Raw genomic sequence first — 13,954 nt, 5'->3', positions numbered from 1 at the left:
AGAGCCCATTTATCTCAAGGATTAGTGCATAAAAAACACTTACTTATGAATATTACTGTCAGGAATTACAGCCACACCCAAGACTTTCCATTATGTAGAAATAATCTAAGAATGCTATGAAAATGCAATAAGTCATTTCATGTGATATTTTCATACATGACTACACAGTAGTGAAAGTGCTAACCAAATAAGTGTTTTATTTCGCACGACAGACTTTATTTTTTGATCTACTCGCAATTAAAAGTGCCTTCCTAAGCGTTCACTGGAGAGATGTCATTTCCTAAATGTATATATTGGTGCCATATTTGTTGAAGCGTTTGAGTAAACGCTGTCTCATGGCTTCTATTTTTAACTCGTTAAAACACAAAGTTCCTTAATAAACAAAAATGGAGGACATTTTGCGGCAGTGAATAAATATTCCATTGCAATATGCTATTGTAACCACTGACCATCAAAATAAGTGACGACATCAATGGAAACGTGGTGGAAAATGCATTTCCACTGATGGAAGTAACAAAATTGGTCCTTCCAGCTGATTCATGCTATTTTAGTACCCTATTACTCATGATAGCACATGATGATGAAGAATTAAAAGGAGAAAGAAAAAGGTTCCATTATTTTATATTAAAAGAAGGCAGACCTACCACTCTGGATTTGGCAGAGGAAGAATGTGCGAAGAAATTATGCTAAAGATTTAGAAAAGAAATAATAAAAAAAAAAAGAAAGAAAAAGCATACAATAATGCACAACTGTGGCCATCAAGGGCTTAAACATCAGCTGTTACTCTCATTTGCCTACCACAATAGTTATAGGCTACATATTCCAAGATATGAATCAGAAGGTTAAAAAGAATAGTAGGAAACTAAATTATACACCATTATCAGTGATGCAACACTGAACTATATGCTTTCTGTAACAGAATCCTATCGGGACTGTTTGCTTGGTTATAAAGTGGAGCTTAAAAATGTCTGGCTCGAGTATCGCTAAAATGTTAACTGTACACATTATCCCACTCTCGTGTCAAAAGCCAGTCATCAATCACAGGACCAGGAATGGTTTAAAATGTCGGGTAAAAAAAAAAAAAAAACGTAGAAAAATCACAGTTTTGATTTTTTTTTTTTGTTTTTATTAGCTAATTTACTAATTTCTACACCTACCTGAGTTTTGAGGTTCTTTACAGCTGGGTCAAATCCAGCCTTATCTGCCCGCATCTGTTTTAGTAGCGGGTCCTGGCATACAAATCCTGGAGGCAGAAACATTTTTTTTTTATCTTTCTTAAATAATTTATTACTAAGATCTTTTGTCTTGGCAAGTTATAAAACATGGCTCTGAAAGTTAAAGATAATAAAGAAGGCAGGAATAGAAAACAAAAACCTTGGTATTAAGTATTAAACATTGTATCAGAGTCTAAGCTTGATATAAAGCTGGATAATGACCTAAAATGCAAACATCTGCATTTTTACATTGAAGCTGGAAGTCAGCAATTGCTCAAAATATCAGCAGAACCTGATAAAATGCCAGTCCTAAGAATATATCACTTCTGAATAGTTTCTACTACATTTACAGTTGTATCTTAGGGAGGGAGGTGGGTAAACTCTCTCATCACTATCAGTTACTAGCTAATAACGGCCGTCTTTGAGTTCATTCTTGAGGAACGGGGCAGATAGCTCTTTCCTCCGAGTGTTTTAAGCTGCCCCATGACAGTGGAAGTGTAGCGCTTGCGGTTATTTGGCTTCACATGTCTCAGAGGAAGCATGTGATATATATAAAACTATATACTTATACATTCTTTAATCACACATCTACTGATTTCTGATCAGCTCACCCACTGACACTCAAATGCTAACAAAAACCAGCGGATACATCTATTCAACAAAACTAACCAGTGCATCATTTTAACAAAGACTAAAAATTTATAAGCATCCCATCTCCCCTAATGGGTCCTGAAGGAAATACACTGGAAGCATAAAACAACCATTACTATGTATCAGTTCTGTGGCATCAAGGAGCCTGGCCACAAAGACAAGTCTAGACCTTTTATTATATTACATAATCAAAATCTGTTAGGAGCTATAAATGTTCCCATTATGTTTACCACAGAGGCAAACTAGAATGACCTGAATATGAATGTTAGACGATTCAAATGAAGGAATTTCTGCAGTAAAATAATCTGCTCTAGGGGCAAAGCCATTGCTTAACAAATGTAAAATAATGCTTAATGGTTTCTGAGTTCTTTTTAAATGTTTACAAACTAGTAAAAATGGGGGGATGTGGTAAAAATAAACTAGGGGATGTGGTAGCTTAGTGGTTAAGGTGCTGGACTACTGATCAGAAGGTTGTGAGTTTAAATTCCAGGTCCACCAATCTGCCACTGCTGGGCCCCTGAGCAAGGCCCTCAACCCTCAAGTGCTCAGTTGTATAAAATGTGATGATGAATTTTAAGTCACTCTGGATAAGGGTGTCTGTCAAATGCTGTACATGAAAAAAATAATTTTGTAAATGCAAATTAACTGCGTTAATCTCAAACATTAAACACTGCTATAAACACGTGTGAAGTGCTTTAAAATGAATAATATAAATAAATGCTATATAATAAAGAGGCTGTTTCTCTTCAGGCAGTCCACAAAGAATTTAATGATAGTTTTATGTCGATACTTTCACAACATGCGTACGTTCATGCCAAAGAATAATCCCCGTGGTTTTCTTTCTAAACCATCAATGTCACTAAAAACATTAAATGAATAAGGGAGTATTTATAAGACTACAAGAATGCTTGCGTGCATCATAACTGAAACCACCAACAGGAAGCACAATGTTCAGTTAAAGGATTATTGCCGTTTTCAATATGGATTATGTGACTAACAAAAATCTCCATAAACAATAGGGAAAAAGCAGGATGTACATTTAGGACTAGCCTGAATCAGGCCACATGTGAAGTGAAGAAGAACATAAGACGCTTCACTCTTATTAAACATGAAAGTAGCACATATCACAGGTTTTTTTTCCTTCATATGCACCATATTTGGTATTTTGCAATTTTTTTACTATTAATTGATTTATTAGTTCAGGTTGAAACTTGACTCAGCTTTATTTAAAAATGATTCTGTCCTAGCTATAAATAGAGGTGCTGGCTATAAATAGTTTGCATATCTACATGCAGCTGAGACGGGAAAATTATTTAGCATATTTGGAACAATTTGGAGGGAAAGATTTTTTGATTTACATCCATTCACCTAGAAGATACTGTTGATTTCAGGGGGGGGGGGATTAGAGGACAAGACACACCTACGGGACCACCCTTTCCTCCAATAATACTAACCAGTGAATTGATCAGATTTAAATTTTCCAATTTGTGCGCCAGTTTTACGCTAGTAGAGGATATCAAAAAATAACATATTTATTTTCAGCAAACTCGAGCTTTAACTCAGCATCACTGAAACTTATTTCCTGCTCAATTTAGTTTTGTCCTCAGATCCTAGATAACTGTAGCCTGCTGAATGCTGTGTTTGTTTGTATAAATCAGGGTGATTTACACACAAATTATATGAGAGTAAACTGGGGTATACTGCATGCACATGACATGGATAGAGGTTTGCATTCCCAGAGTCATGAAACAGAGTCATCAACTGCACTCAAATTACTGCTCATTTTACTGCTGTATGACTCCACACACTCAAATTTGTGCTTGTTTCTCTGCAACCTGGCTACTGATATGCTTTAACTATAAATTTACCTACCGTGATGCATAAACATTATGGATGGATAGTAAAAAGTGACAAGTAATTATACAAAGAATTAAGTATGAGGTTAAAATGAAAGAAACTCACCCACAAGAGAAAACATATCTGAGATCATGCTGGCCTTTATTTTCAGGTCAAGAGGAGTATCACTAGAAATATCAAACACATGCAACAGAGAAAATGAACACATTCAATTAAACATACTATTTATTTAAAGGTTTATGAGGCACTGAGAAGCATGAGAGGATTGCTGATATTTGATATATTATCAGTGTAGTGGTTAGAAATTAGCTGGCTTTGACATCTATGTAATTGAAACGTACATCAATCAGGCATAACATTATGACCACATGCCTAATATTGTCTTGGTCCCCTTTTTACTGCCAAAACAGCCCTGACCCATCATGCACCGTGTATTCTGATACCTTTCCATCAGAATCAGCATTAACTTCTTCAGCAATTTGAGCAAGAGTAGCTCGTCTGTTGGATCGGACCACACGGGCCAGCCTTCTCTCCCCACATGCATCAATGAGCCATGGCCGCCCATGACCCTGTTGCCGGTTCACCACTGTTCCTTCCTTGGACCACTTTTGATAGATACTGACCACTGCAGACCGGGAACACCCCACAAGAGCTGCAGTTTTGGAGATGCTCTGATCCAGTCATCTAGCCATCACAATTTGGCTCTTTGTCAAATTCACTCAAATCCTTACACTTGTCCATTTTTCCTGCTTCTAACACATCAACTTTGAGGACAAAATGTTCATTTGCTGCCTAATATATCCCACCCGCTAACAGGTGCCATGATGAGGAGATCATCAGTGTTATTCACGTCACCTCTCACTGCTCATAATGTTATGCCTGATCGGTGTATGTACCCTAAGGTAGAGGGTTTGTTTTCTACCTGCTGTGTTCTGTAAGTACAGTGGGATGACAAACTTCATATACCATGTACTGTAACTCTAAACAGTGTTCCAAACATCTAAATGATTTCCTATTGTGCTATTAGTCTTATACTCTTAGTCAAGCCAAACTGACAATATTGTTCTGTTGTCATTTGGATCGTTTAACCTACAGCAGTGTTCATTCCTAATAGCTACATCGTCAGTCACAATTATAATACTAGCTATGTTCAGAAGTGACTGGTATTAAGGCAATAAGCAAATAACACTCCTATGAATATTACACAACATCCAGTTATATCCCTTTCATTGCATGGCAAAGACTTTTACAAATGATACATTTAAGTGACATGTCTATTTCCAAGAGTCAAGTGAGCCTTTAAACAAGTTAGCCAAAATTTTATTGACTTTAAAAGAGAAAATGCAGGAAACAGGAAACTAACTTGGGCTATTTTAAGAATCACTGTACAAAATGTTTATAGGCATGTTTACAGTATACTTACACTCAAAGTAGTGTTCGGGGGAAAACCCTCGAACTTGTTTGAGACTTCATTAAGAATTTCTCTTTCCATTTGCCAAACCAACATAAAGGCAGCCTTTGAGTCAGGGATTTTAAACAAACTGCGAGAAATACATGGGTGGACCTAACCCACTTTTCTATGTTGAATCATCTGTGTTTAGTTCATGCAGCAACAGAGGACGCATAGGAAATGTCACCTTCGAGGAAAAAAGTTGAACAGATATCTAATAAAGATGATCTAACTTTAAGTACAACATTGGCAGCTTCTACAGGGTGTTTGAAACATCAGGAAGCAATGGGAGTATGCTTAGCTAAATATTTTTATCCTCATATTATAAGCAAAATCTGCAAAACATTATCCAGCTGATGAGAAAATGTGGACAGCATAAGGGCGAACTTGTAGAGCATATGGTGTAAATAAGAAATATAAAATTAAGTATGTGTAGTTTACTCTCACTGGTTCCTAACTTTCTGGACACCAGGCAGAACAAACAGCTTTACAGTTTCAAAATCCAGGTCATTATCTTATGTTCAAGTCATTACATCAGAAGCTCTGCTGATCCATCTGCCAAGTCGGTATCGCGAACATTTACTTTTTCACATTTTTAGAACATACACTTGATTTCATCATGATTTTTATCTGCATCAAACAGGCGAAAATGTAAAGGTTTCCAAAAAAAAAAAAAAAAAAAAAAAACAGAGGACTGGATAACAACCACAGAATTACATCAGTTCAATACAAAATGCATAAAAGACAATAATAAAAAGCAGACACGTTTGCAAACCAAATTACAACTGAAATCAATAAGCTTAAAGAAATGAAATGCTATATAAAATCCAAGCACATAAAACGCTGGAAAAACTAATGATACAGAAGTATGAGCTTATAGTGTCAAAACCGATGTCACTCACCATGCCAATGATGGAGAGAGGTTCACTTCCAGGAGCCATGGCTTGAGGTTGGAATCGATGAGAACATCAAAACCATACAGTTCTGCAGACAGAAGCATGCACACACACACACACACTTATGAAATTAGCTTGGTGGATGGAAGGGCAGCCAACTTCTCAAGCACCCCAACATGGAGGCAGCCACTGAAGAGGCCTCATCATGGGCTACACAGGCTGCCTTGTGACAGCATGCATATTTCTGCTACTGATTAAGCGCATATTAAATATCCAATCATCTGAAGAATATGCTATTCCAAAGACAGTTACTAAGAAAAGCATGGATTAAATTCAATATCCCCAACCTAATGAAGGAGATTAAAGGCAGACCAAGATAAGAAACGTTTACAGACGCACTCATAAACTCAATAAAATGTTATTAGATATATTTTTAAAGCAAAACTGGGTCGCTCTTCAAAGCCAACATGTGCAAAGATAAAGTTATGGCAAAAACAACAATATAAAATATGATAGAATGTGCCTTTATTGAACTTACTAAAAAAAAATAAAATAATAAACCCATCTGTGCTGAGAATCACATAAGGGCTTCGTGTCCAAAAAGATTAAAATGGCATTCAAATTAGAATTTAGAAACCTTAGAAACATATTTATAAAAGCCAACATCTGCAATATTCTCACTCAGCCAAGTTGCCCCTTACTGTTCAGCAGATGCTACATAGCTATTTATTCACGCTCCTTCAGTTAGGCTCTCAGCAATACCTGGTAACTGCTAGCCACAACACTTCTCATGTACATACACTCACTGCTCTGGTATCCACCAGCAAGGACAAGCCACATAATTATTATTATTATTTATTATATGATTCATATCATTCTAGAATTATATTTCAGTGTATTGTTATGTAACTCCAAGGTTTCCGGTTCATTCCTGAGCTCGGGTTTGCTGTCAGTGTGGCGTTTCGGCACGCTCTCCCTGTGTCCGTGTGGGTTTCCTCTAAATTACTGGGTTTCCTCATAATAACATGCTAGTAGATTGATTAAATATGCAAATTGTGCTGATTTCAGATTCAGATCTATTTCCACACATTATTCTTTCTTTATTTAGTTCTTTACTAAAGAGAGGTAAGGACATTAAGTCTATTGATTATAAAAAGACTTATTACAGAAGTGGAGTGATAGAAAGTGGAGTTTCTTTCTTTCTTTCTTTCTTTCTTTCTTTCTTTCTTTCTGCCATGCCATGCCATGCCATGCCATGCCATGCCAGCTTCTATGGCAATATTCATGGTAAGAGTCAGTTTTTGTTATTCAATATTAAAACTATATAAGATTACATGGATTTCTTTCTCTTTTTTTCTTTCTTTCCTTTTTTCCTTCTTTCTTTCTTCCTGCCATGCCAGCTTCTATGGCTATATTCATGGCGAAAGTCAGTTTTTGTTATTCAATATTAGAACTACATAAGATGACATGGATTTCTTTCTTGCTTTCTTTCTTGCTTTCTTTCTTGCTTTCTTTCTTGCTTGCTTTCTTTCTTGCTTGCTTTCTTTCTTGCTTGCTTTCTTTCTTGCTTGCTTGCTTGCTTGCTTTCTTTCTTCCTGCCCTGCCATGCCATGCCATGCCATGCCATGCCATGCCAGCTTCTATGGCTATATTCATGGCAAAAGTCAGTTTTTGTTATTCAATATTAGAACTACATAAGATGACATGGATTTCTTTCTTTCTTTCTTTCTTTCTTTCTCTCTTTCTCTCTTTCTTTCTTTCTCTCTTTCTTTCTTTCTTTCTTTCTTTCTGCAATGCCAGCTTCTATGGCTATATTCATGGCGAGAGTCAGTTTTTGTTATTCAATATTAGAACTATATAAGATTACATGGATTTCTTTCTCTTTTTTTCTTTCTTTCCTTCTTCCTGCCATGCCAGCTTCTATGGCTATATTCATGGCAAAAGTCAGTTTTTGTTATTCAATATTAGAACTACATAAGATGACATGGATTTCTTCCTTTCTTTCTTTCTTTCTTTCTTTCTTTCTGCAATGCCAGCTTCTATGGCTATATTCATGGCGAGAGTCAGTTTTTGTTATTCAATATTAAAACTATATAAGATTACATGGATTTCTTTCTCTTTTTTTCTTTCTTTCCTTCTTCCTGCCATGCCAGCTTCTATGGCTATATTCATGGCAAAAGTCAGTTTTTGTTATTCAATATTAGAACTACATAAGATGACATGGATTTCTTTCTTTCTTTCTTTCTTTCTTTCTCTCTTTCTCTCTTTCTTTCTTTCTCTCTTTCTTTCTTTCTTTCTTTCTTTCTGCAATGCCAGCTTCTATGGCTATATTCATGGCGAGAGTCAGTTTTTGTTATTCAATATTAGAACTATATAAGATTACATGGATTTCTTTCTCTTTTTTTCTTTCTTTCCTTCTTCCTGCCATGCCAGCTTCTATGGCTATATTCATGGCAAAAGTCAGTTTTTGTTATTCAATATTAGAACTACATAAGATGACATGGATTTCTTCCTTTCTTTCTTTCTTTCTTTCTTTCTTTCTGCAATGCCAGCTTCTATGGCTATATTCATGGCGAGAGTCAGTTTTTGTTATTCAATATTAAAACTATATAAGATTACATGGATTTCTTTCTCTTTTTTTCTTTCTTTCCTTCTTCCTGCCATGCCAGCTTCTATGGCTATATTCATGGCAAAAGTCAGTTTTTGTTATTCAATATTAGAACTACATAAGATGACATGGATTTCTTTCTTTCTTTCTTTCTTTCTTTCTCTCTTTCTCTCTTTCTTTCTTTCTCTCTTTCTTTCTTTCTTTCTTTCTTTCTGCAATGCCAGCTTCTATGGCTATATTCATGGCGAGAGTCAGTTTTTGTTATTCAATATTAGAACTATATAAGATTACATGGATTTCTTTCTCTTTTTTTCTTTCTTTCCTTCTTCCTGCCATGCCAGCTTCTATGGCTATATTCATGGCAAAAGTCAGTTTTTGTTATTCAATATTAGAACTACATAAGATGACATGGATTTCTTCCTTTCTTTCTTTCTTTCTTTCTTTCTTTCTGCAATGCCAGCTTCTATGGCTATATTCATGGCGAGAGTCAGTTTTTGTTATTCAATATTAAAACTATATAAGATTACATGGATTTCTTTCTCTTTTTTTCTTTCTTTCCTTCTTCCTGCCATGCCAGCTTCTATGGCTATATTCATGGCAAAAGTCAGTTTTTGTTATTCAATATTAGAACTACATAAGATGACATGGATTTCTTCCTTTCTTTCTTTCTTTCTTTCTTTCTGCAATGCCAGCTTCTATGGCTATATTCATGGCAAGAGTCAGTTTTTGTTATTCAATTCAAAATTAAAACTATATAAGATGACACGGATTTCTTGCTGAAAATAAACATAGGGTAATATTATATGAATACATATGAAAATGCCGCGTGTGTATTCGGTACTGCTGAATACGAGTGAGCGATGACAGATATAATCATATTATCAAAAGTATTAACTCTACTTGCATCAGGATAATATATCTATTTCACTCCAAAAACCTGTGGAAGTGGAAGACTTCTGTTCAACTATAACCAATGTCACTGAGATGTGATCTTTATACTAAGCATAAAAAAATGAAACTAATATAAATATACTTCTTATGAATCACCTTCAAGTGCAAAAGAAGTGGTCATATTTAAATAACCATATTTAAATATTTACCCAAACTTGAGTATACATTGGCCCCGTCCCCTTTAATGCCACGTCAAGGAAAAGCTGGAAAAGTATTTTCCAAGTGTGAAAAAGGCACCTGGCAATTCCACAGTCTCTGCAATATTTATCCCTATCTTAAGCCTCTCAGGCAGAGAGGGCTGCACAATAAAGCCCTTTTAGCAGAGAGGGAGTTCAAATGAACCCATTTTGCTCTCTCTCTACTCCTGGATCTCACAGCGGAGGTGCTGCTACTGGCAGGAGTGTGTCTTTTGTGTGTGTGTAGATCTCTGCATCAGTGATCAGATTTCAGTGCATTTCTTTCAAACTACTGGATATGGCCTCTAAAGAGGATGATCACTGATTACTCAAATGCAACTGAAAAGCATCCCTCAGCACTTCATAGTCAGTTCCTCCTCACCTTGGACAATGACTGAAAGAGCTTTAGTCACTTTTACAGGGAGTATGTTACTATTAATCCACAATAATCAATTATTCTCTTGAATGAATTAAAAAAAAAACCCTGTGACTTAAGCAATACGTCTGCACTGTACAAACGTTTGTTTGTGGTTTTAATTTTCCTAGGACCTCCTAGAATAAAGCTTTGTTCTGTGTGGATCAGCTTAATTGGGTAGACTGTCCGAGATATCACTTTCTTTCACTAAACAAAGCTAGCAAAAATGCTGTATCCAAAATGACTTAATCTCTTATTAAGTGGTGATTCTTGTCAGATATCAAGTTCCCTTGCTATTAATTCTGCAAACAGCACAGCTATTTAGAAATGGGCAACGAGATCCGATGGGAATGCAGATAGTATGTAAGACTCTGCCATGGACAGTAACACAGTAACACTAGAGGAGGAAGAGATTATACAGTAGATCTTTTTTTTTTTTTACTTACTTTCAATTTGAAATTCTGTTGAACAAAAATGTAATTCTTAGTTAGCATCTCTGCGTAGAAATAAAAAGGGGAAACAAAAACCCTGGAAGTCTGGAAAGATACAGAATACACAAGATGATAAATGTGCACATAACCTTTTACGCTCCCTGGATGCCCTGCCACTTGCACACAAACAGACCTCAAACACCCTCCACACACACTTGCACGCACACTCCTCACCAACCTCACCAAACTGCCAACCAAACTCCATGTGCTACACATTTTCCCTCAATTAGGAGCAGACGCCGGTCTTCCCCACTGCCTCAGCCCGCACAAGCAGACTTGCTCTCTGGCTCTTCACCATATACCAGGAGGCCTTAGTAATGTAACCACAAAATATGCACAGTTAGGAAAATAAATAAATATCAACAAGGGAAGATCAAGAGCAAAGTGCTGTTATGAGCTTCTGGGCAATGGAAGAGAGGGAAGGAAGACTGAGCTCTGAATTCTATCTGAAAACCAAACACTCTACCATAGCTACATAACAGCTCAGGCCACAGGAGCAATAACAGTGGTGTTAGATAGCTGCTAAGTGGTTGTCTCGATTGTTGTGACATCTGACATTTCTCCATCACTTTATAACAAATCCTGTTCTAATCAGCTTTGGGTGGCTTTTTATAAACATTTTAACAATGGGTGGAGGCAGTTGCCTGAGGTCAGAGATGAAGCATCAACACTAAAACAAGAAACTTATGTTCATAGTTTCAGAGCCAGCCATTTAAATTGGAATACTTTCAGTATACAAAACAAAAGATATAACTTGACAGCTGTGTACGTCAACAAAATATACACTTTTTCCAATTCAGAACAATAGCCCTGTCCGAGTGATCCTGGGTAACTGGATGACCACAGTCCAAATGCAGACCCAGCAGAGCAAATTAATTCAAGATCATGTTGCGTATCATTTTGAAAGCCATTATCTGAAATAAACACCCCAGATGGTACATGTCTAATTCAGCTGATCAGAAACCCCCTTTGGAATAAGGGGGGGACAAGTTTGTGCTCTGATCACCTACCATCTTGTAATGGATGCTTAAACCTGGCATCATGTCCTAAGTAAGATTAGAGGATCACAGGCTGGACCGCTAACAGTTCTAGTCTGAGAGTCTCAGTATCCCAGTGGCACAAGGATGAGAAGGAATTTTGCACCCAGCCATGAAAAAGCTGACGTGGCAATAACTCCCATCACACCCTTCATGGATGACCTGATTGTGACCCAGGCTTTAATGAGTTAAAATAATTGAGCTGTCAAAATCTACAGTGTTTAAGAGAGTGAGAGTATAGCTAATAAATTCTGCCTCCTTCCCTACTACACTTCAATCACATCTATTACAGTAAAGCCATGGAAGTGCTCGGAAGCCAAGCCGTATGAATACAACATATCCATCTAAGCAACTGACCACAAGCTGGAAGCCTGGTTGGCTGCTGTGGACAACTCTTTAGGTGAGGATACCAGCATGGCATTCTCAGAAAGCCATAATCCCTCTTAATCCACAGCTCTCCACTGTGGAGACCTCAAGAATGTGGTCAGCAGATTCTATTGCATGTGGCTTTGACCACCTCAAACCCTTACCAGCATCATTCAGTATAGCTGAAACAACAAGCTGAATCAGCGGCCTGGTGAAAAAGGGAGTACTTCTGTACAAGGGAGGTTATGCAAGAAGGTGATCCCAGCATCCCAAAGCTGACCTGGGTGGGCATCATGGTTTACTTGTTGGGACAGTGGTTCAGGGTGGACTCTGGCCTAGTCAGCACCATAAAACGCTAAGGCCCAGGTGGAGAGAAGGACAATTGTCATAGTCCAAGAGAAAGTGAATGGAGAAATGCAGAACTAAAAGCTGAAAGTACAATTTAAGAAGCAGAATAAGCTCCTAAAAAATGTGCAGATCATAAATGATTACTTAAATTAAATTAGCATTAGTTTAAAACACATTATGAAAGCACAGATTACACCACACAAAAAAACGTATACACAGTCCACACCTTCATATACACACTAAACATTCACAAACACAATCAAGAGGGTCACGAAACATAATCATGAATTATCCAGGTTTTTATTTAGATTATTTTTTAAATCCGACTATTCTCAGTGCAACTCCTTATGAGAAGCCAGTCCAAAAAATATAGCCTCTAGGTTTCTGCAAGTCTTTCAAATACCATTGATTAAAAATGATTCAGGGTTTCGTAATACATTTCTAACAACTTTAGCATGCATCACATTTTCAGTAACAAAGGATTTAATTAAATATATTTCTTAAATATATTTCTACTTACATATACACAAAAGTGCCAACTTTGTTTTTCAAAATGTTATGTTATCTATGTAAGATGACTTACAGGGGGTTTGTAAGTATATAGGAATTTAATTAGTCAGAAAGATATTAACCGGACAGGATGTAATTCTAAAGGAGGTAGAGTTCAAGGCAAGTCCAGATGGGCATAAGTACGGTGTGTAATAAAATAGGCTTTAACTTGGCTAATAAAGTTTATGTTGTGCCATCTGTTAATCATCATCATCATCATGCAAGTCTAACTGCCTGTTGATTAATCATGAGCTAGAGCTAAAAGGAAAAGCAACTTCTTAAGATATGGATGCCTCCTAATTGATAGACTGCCATGTAGAAGGCCCATTTAAAAATACTCCTCATATGAAATACAAAACAGGTTCACACCACAAATAAAGTATCGCAGATAGCCACATGTGCTCTACGATGTGCTAAAGAAATGGATTGTTCGTTGTAAGTTTCGCGCCAACATACACACAGACACTAGGTTTCTTCACACACCCCATATAAACAATCTTTTTTTGCATCTGAGAAAAAAAAAGGAGCAATAAAGAATTAAGTTACAGTGGCTCATTCAGATAGGACCCCCCAGGAAACCTTGCTTAACGTAATAAAAAGTGTATTATAGTCCCTGAACGGTTGAGGGAATCGTTTGGCGAGTATCAGAATTATGTGTTTAACACCCCCCACATGGCCTTCACACAAATCTGGGTGAGATGGTGCATAAACTAAGAAAACAATGGAGCCTGTTCTTTTGTAGACTGCCTAATGCTTTCAGATGCTGAACTGAATCTTGTTTATTGTCCTTTCCATCACTGCCTCGGAGTAAAGAAATGAGCACTGCGAGTTTTATCATCTATCTATGAACAAACAATCTCTGAAAACGACGTAAAGGAAGAATCAGTGGAAAAGTAGACAGGAAGATAAGTTCTATAAACTTGTGTGCTCTTTTAAGGATTAAGC

General features: G+C 36.8%; 1 protein-coding gene across 2 annotated transcripts in view; it reads right to left on the bottom strand.

Moving 5' to 3' along the window:
- Positions 1–13,954, bottom strand: part of ttll5 (tubulin tyrosine ligase-like family, member 5) — a 71,162-nt gene that overhangs the window by 44,721 nt on the left and 12,487 nt on the right. For both annotated transcript variants that reach the window (XR_009205763.1, XM_058398874.1), the window contains exons 13-15: positions 6,075–6,156; positions 3,828–3,889; positions 1,158–1,243 (exon numbers count right to left, since the gene is read on the bottom strand). Coding sequence is in view for 1 of the 2 variants with exons in the window: in XM_058398874.1 (XP_058254857.1) it covers positions 1,158–1,243; positions 3,828–3,889; positions 6,075–6,156 (230 nt within the window). In the remaining variant the exon portion in view is untranslated. The remainder of the gene's footprint in view (positions 1–1,157; positions 1,244–3,827; positions 3,890–6,074; positions 6,157–13,954) is intronic.

The sequence above is a fragment of the Hemibagrus wyckioides genome, linkage group LG09 (genome assembly GCF_019097595.1).
Source record: "Hemibagrus wyckioides isolate EC202008001 linkage group LG09, SWU_Hwy_1.0, whole genome shotgun sequence".
In the NCBI taxonomy this organism is placed as follows: Eukaryota; Metazoa; Chordata; class Actinopteri; order Siluriformes; family Bagridae; genus Hemibagrus; species Hemibagrus wyckioides.
This window is presented reverse-complemented; position numbering and strand designations above follow the sequence as displayed.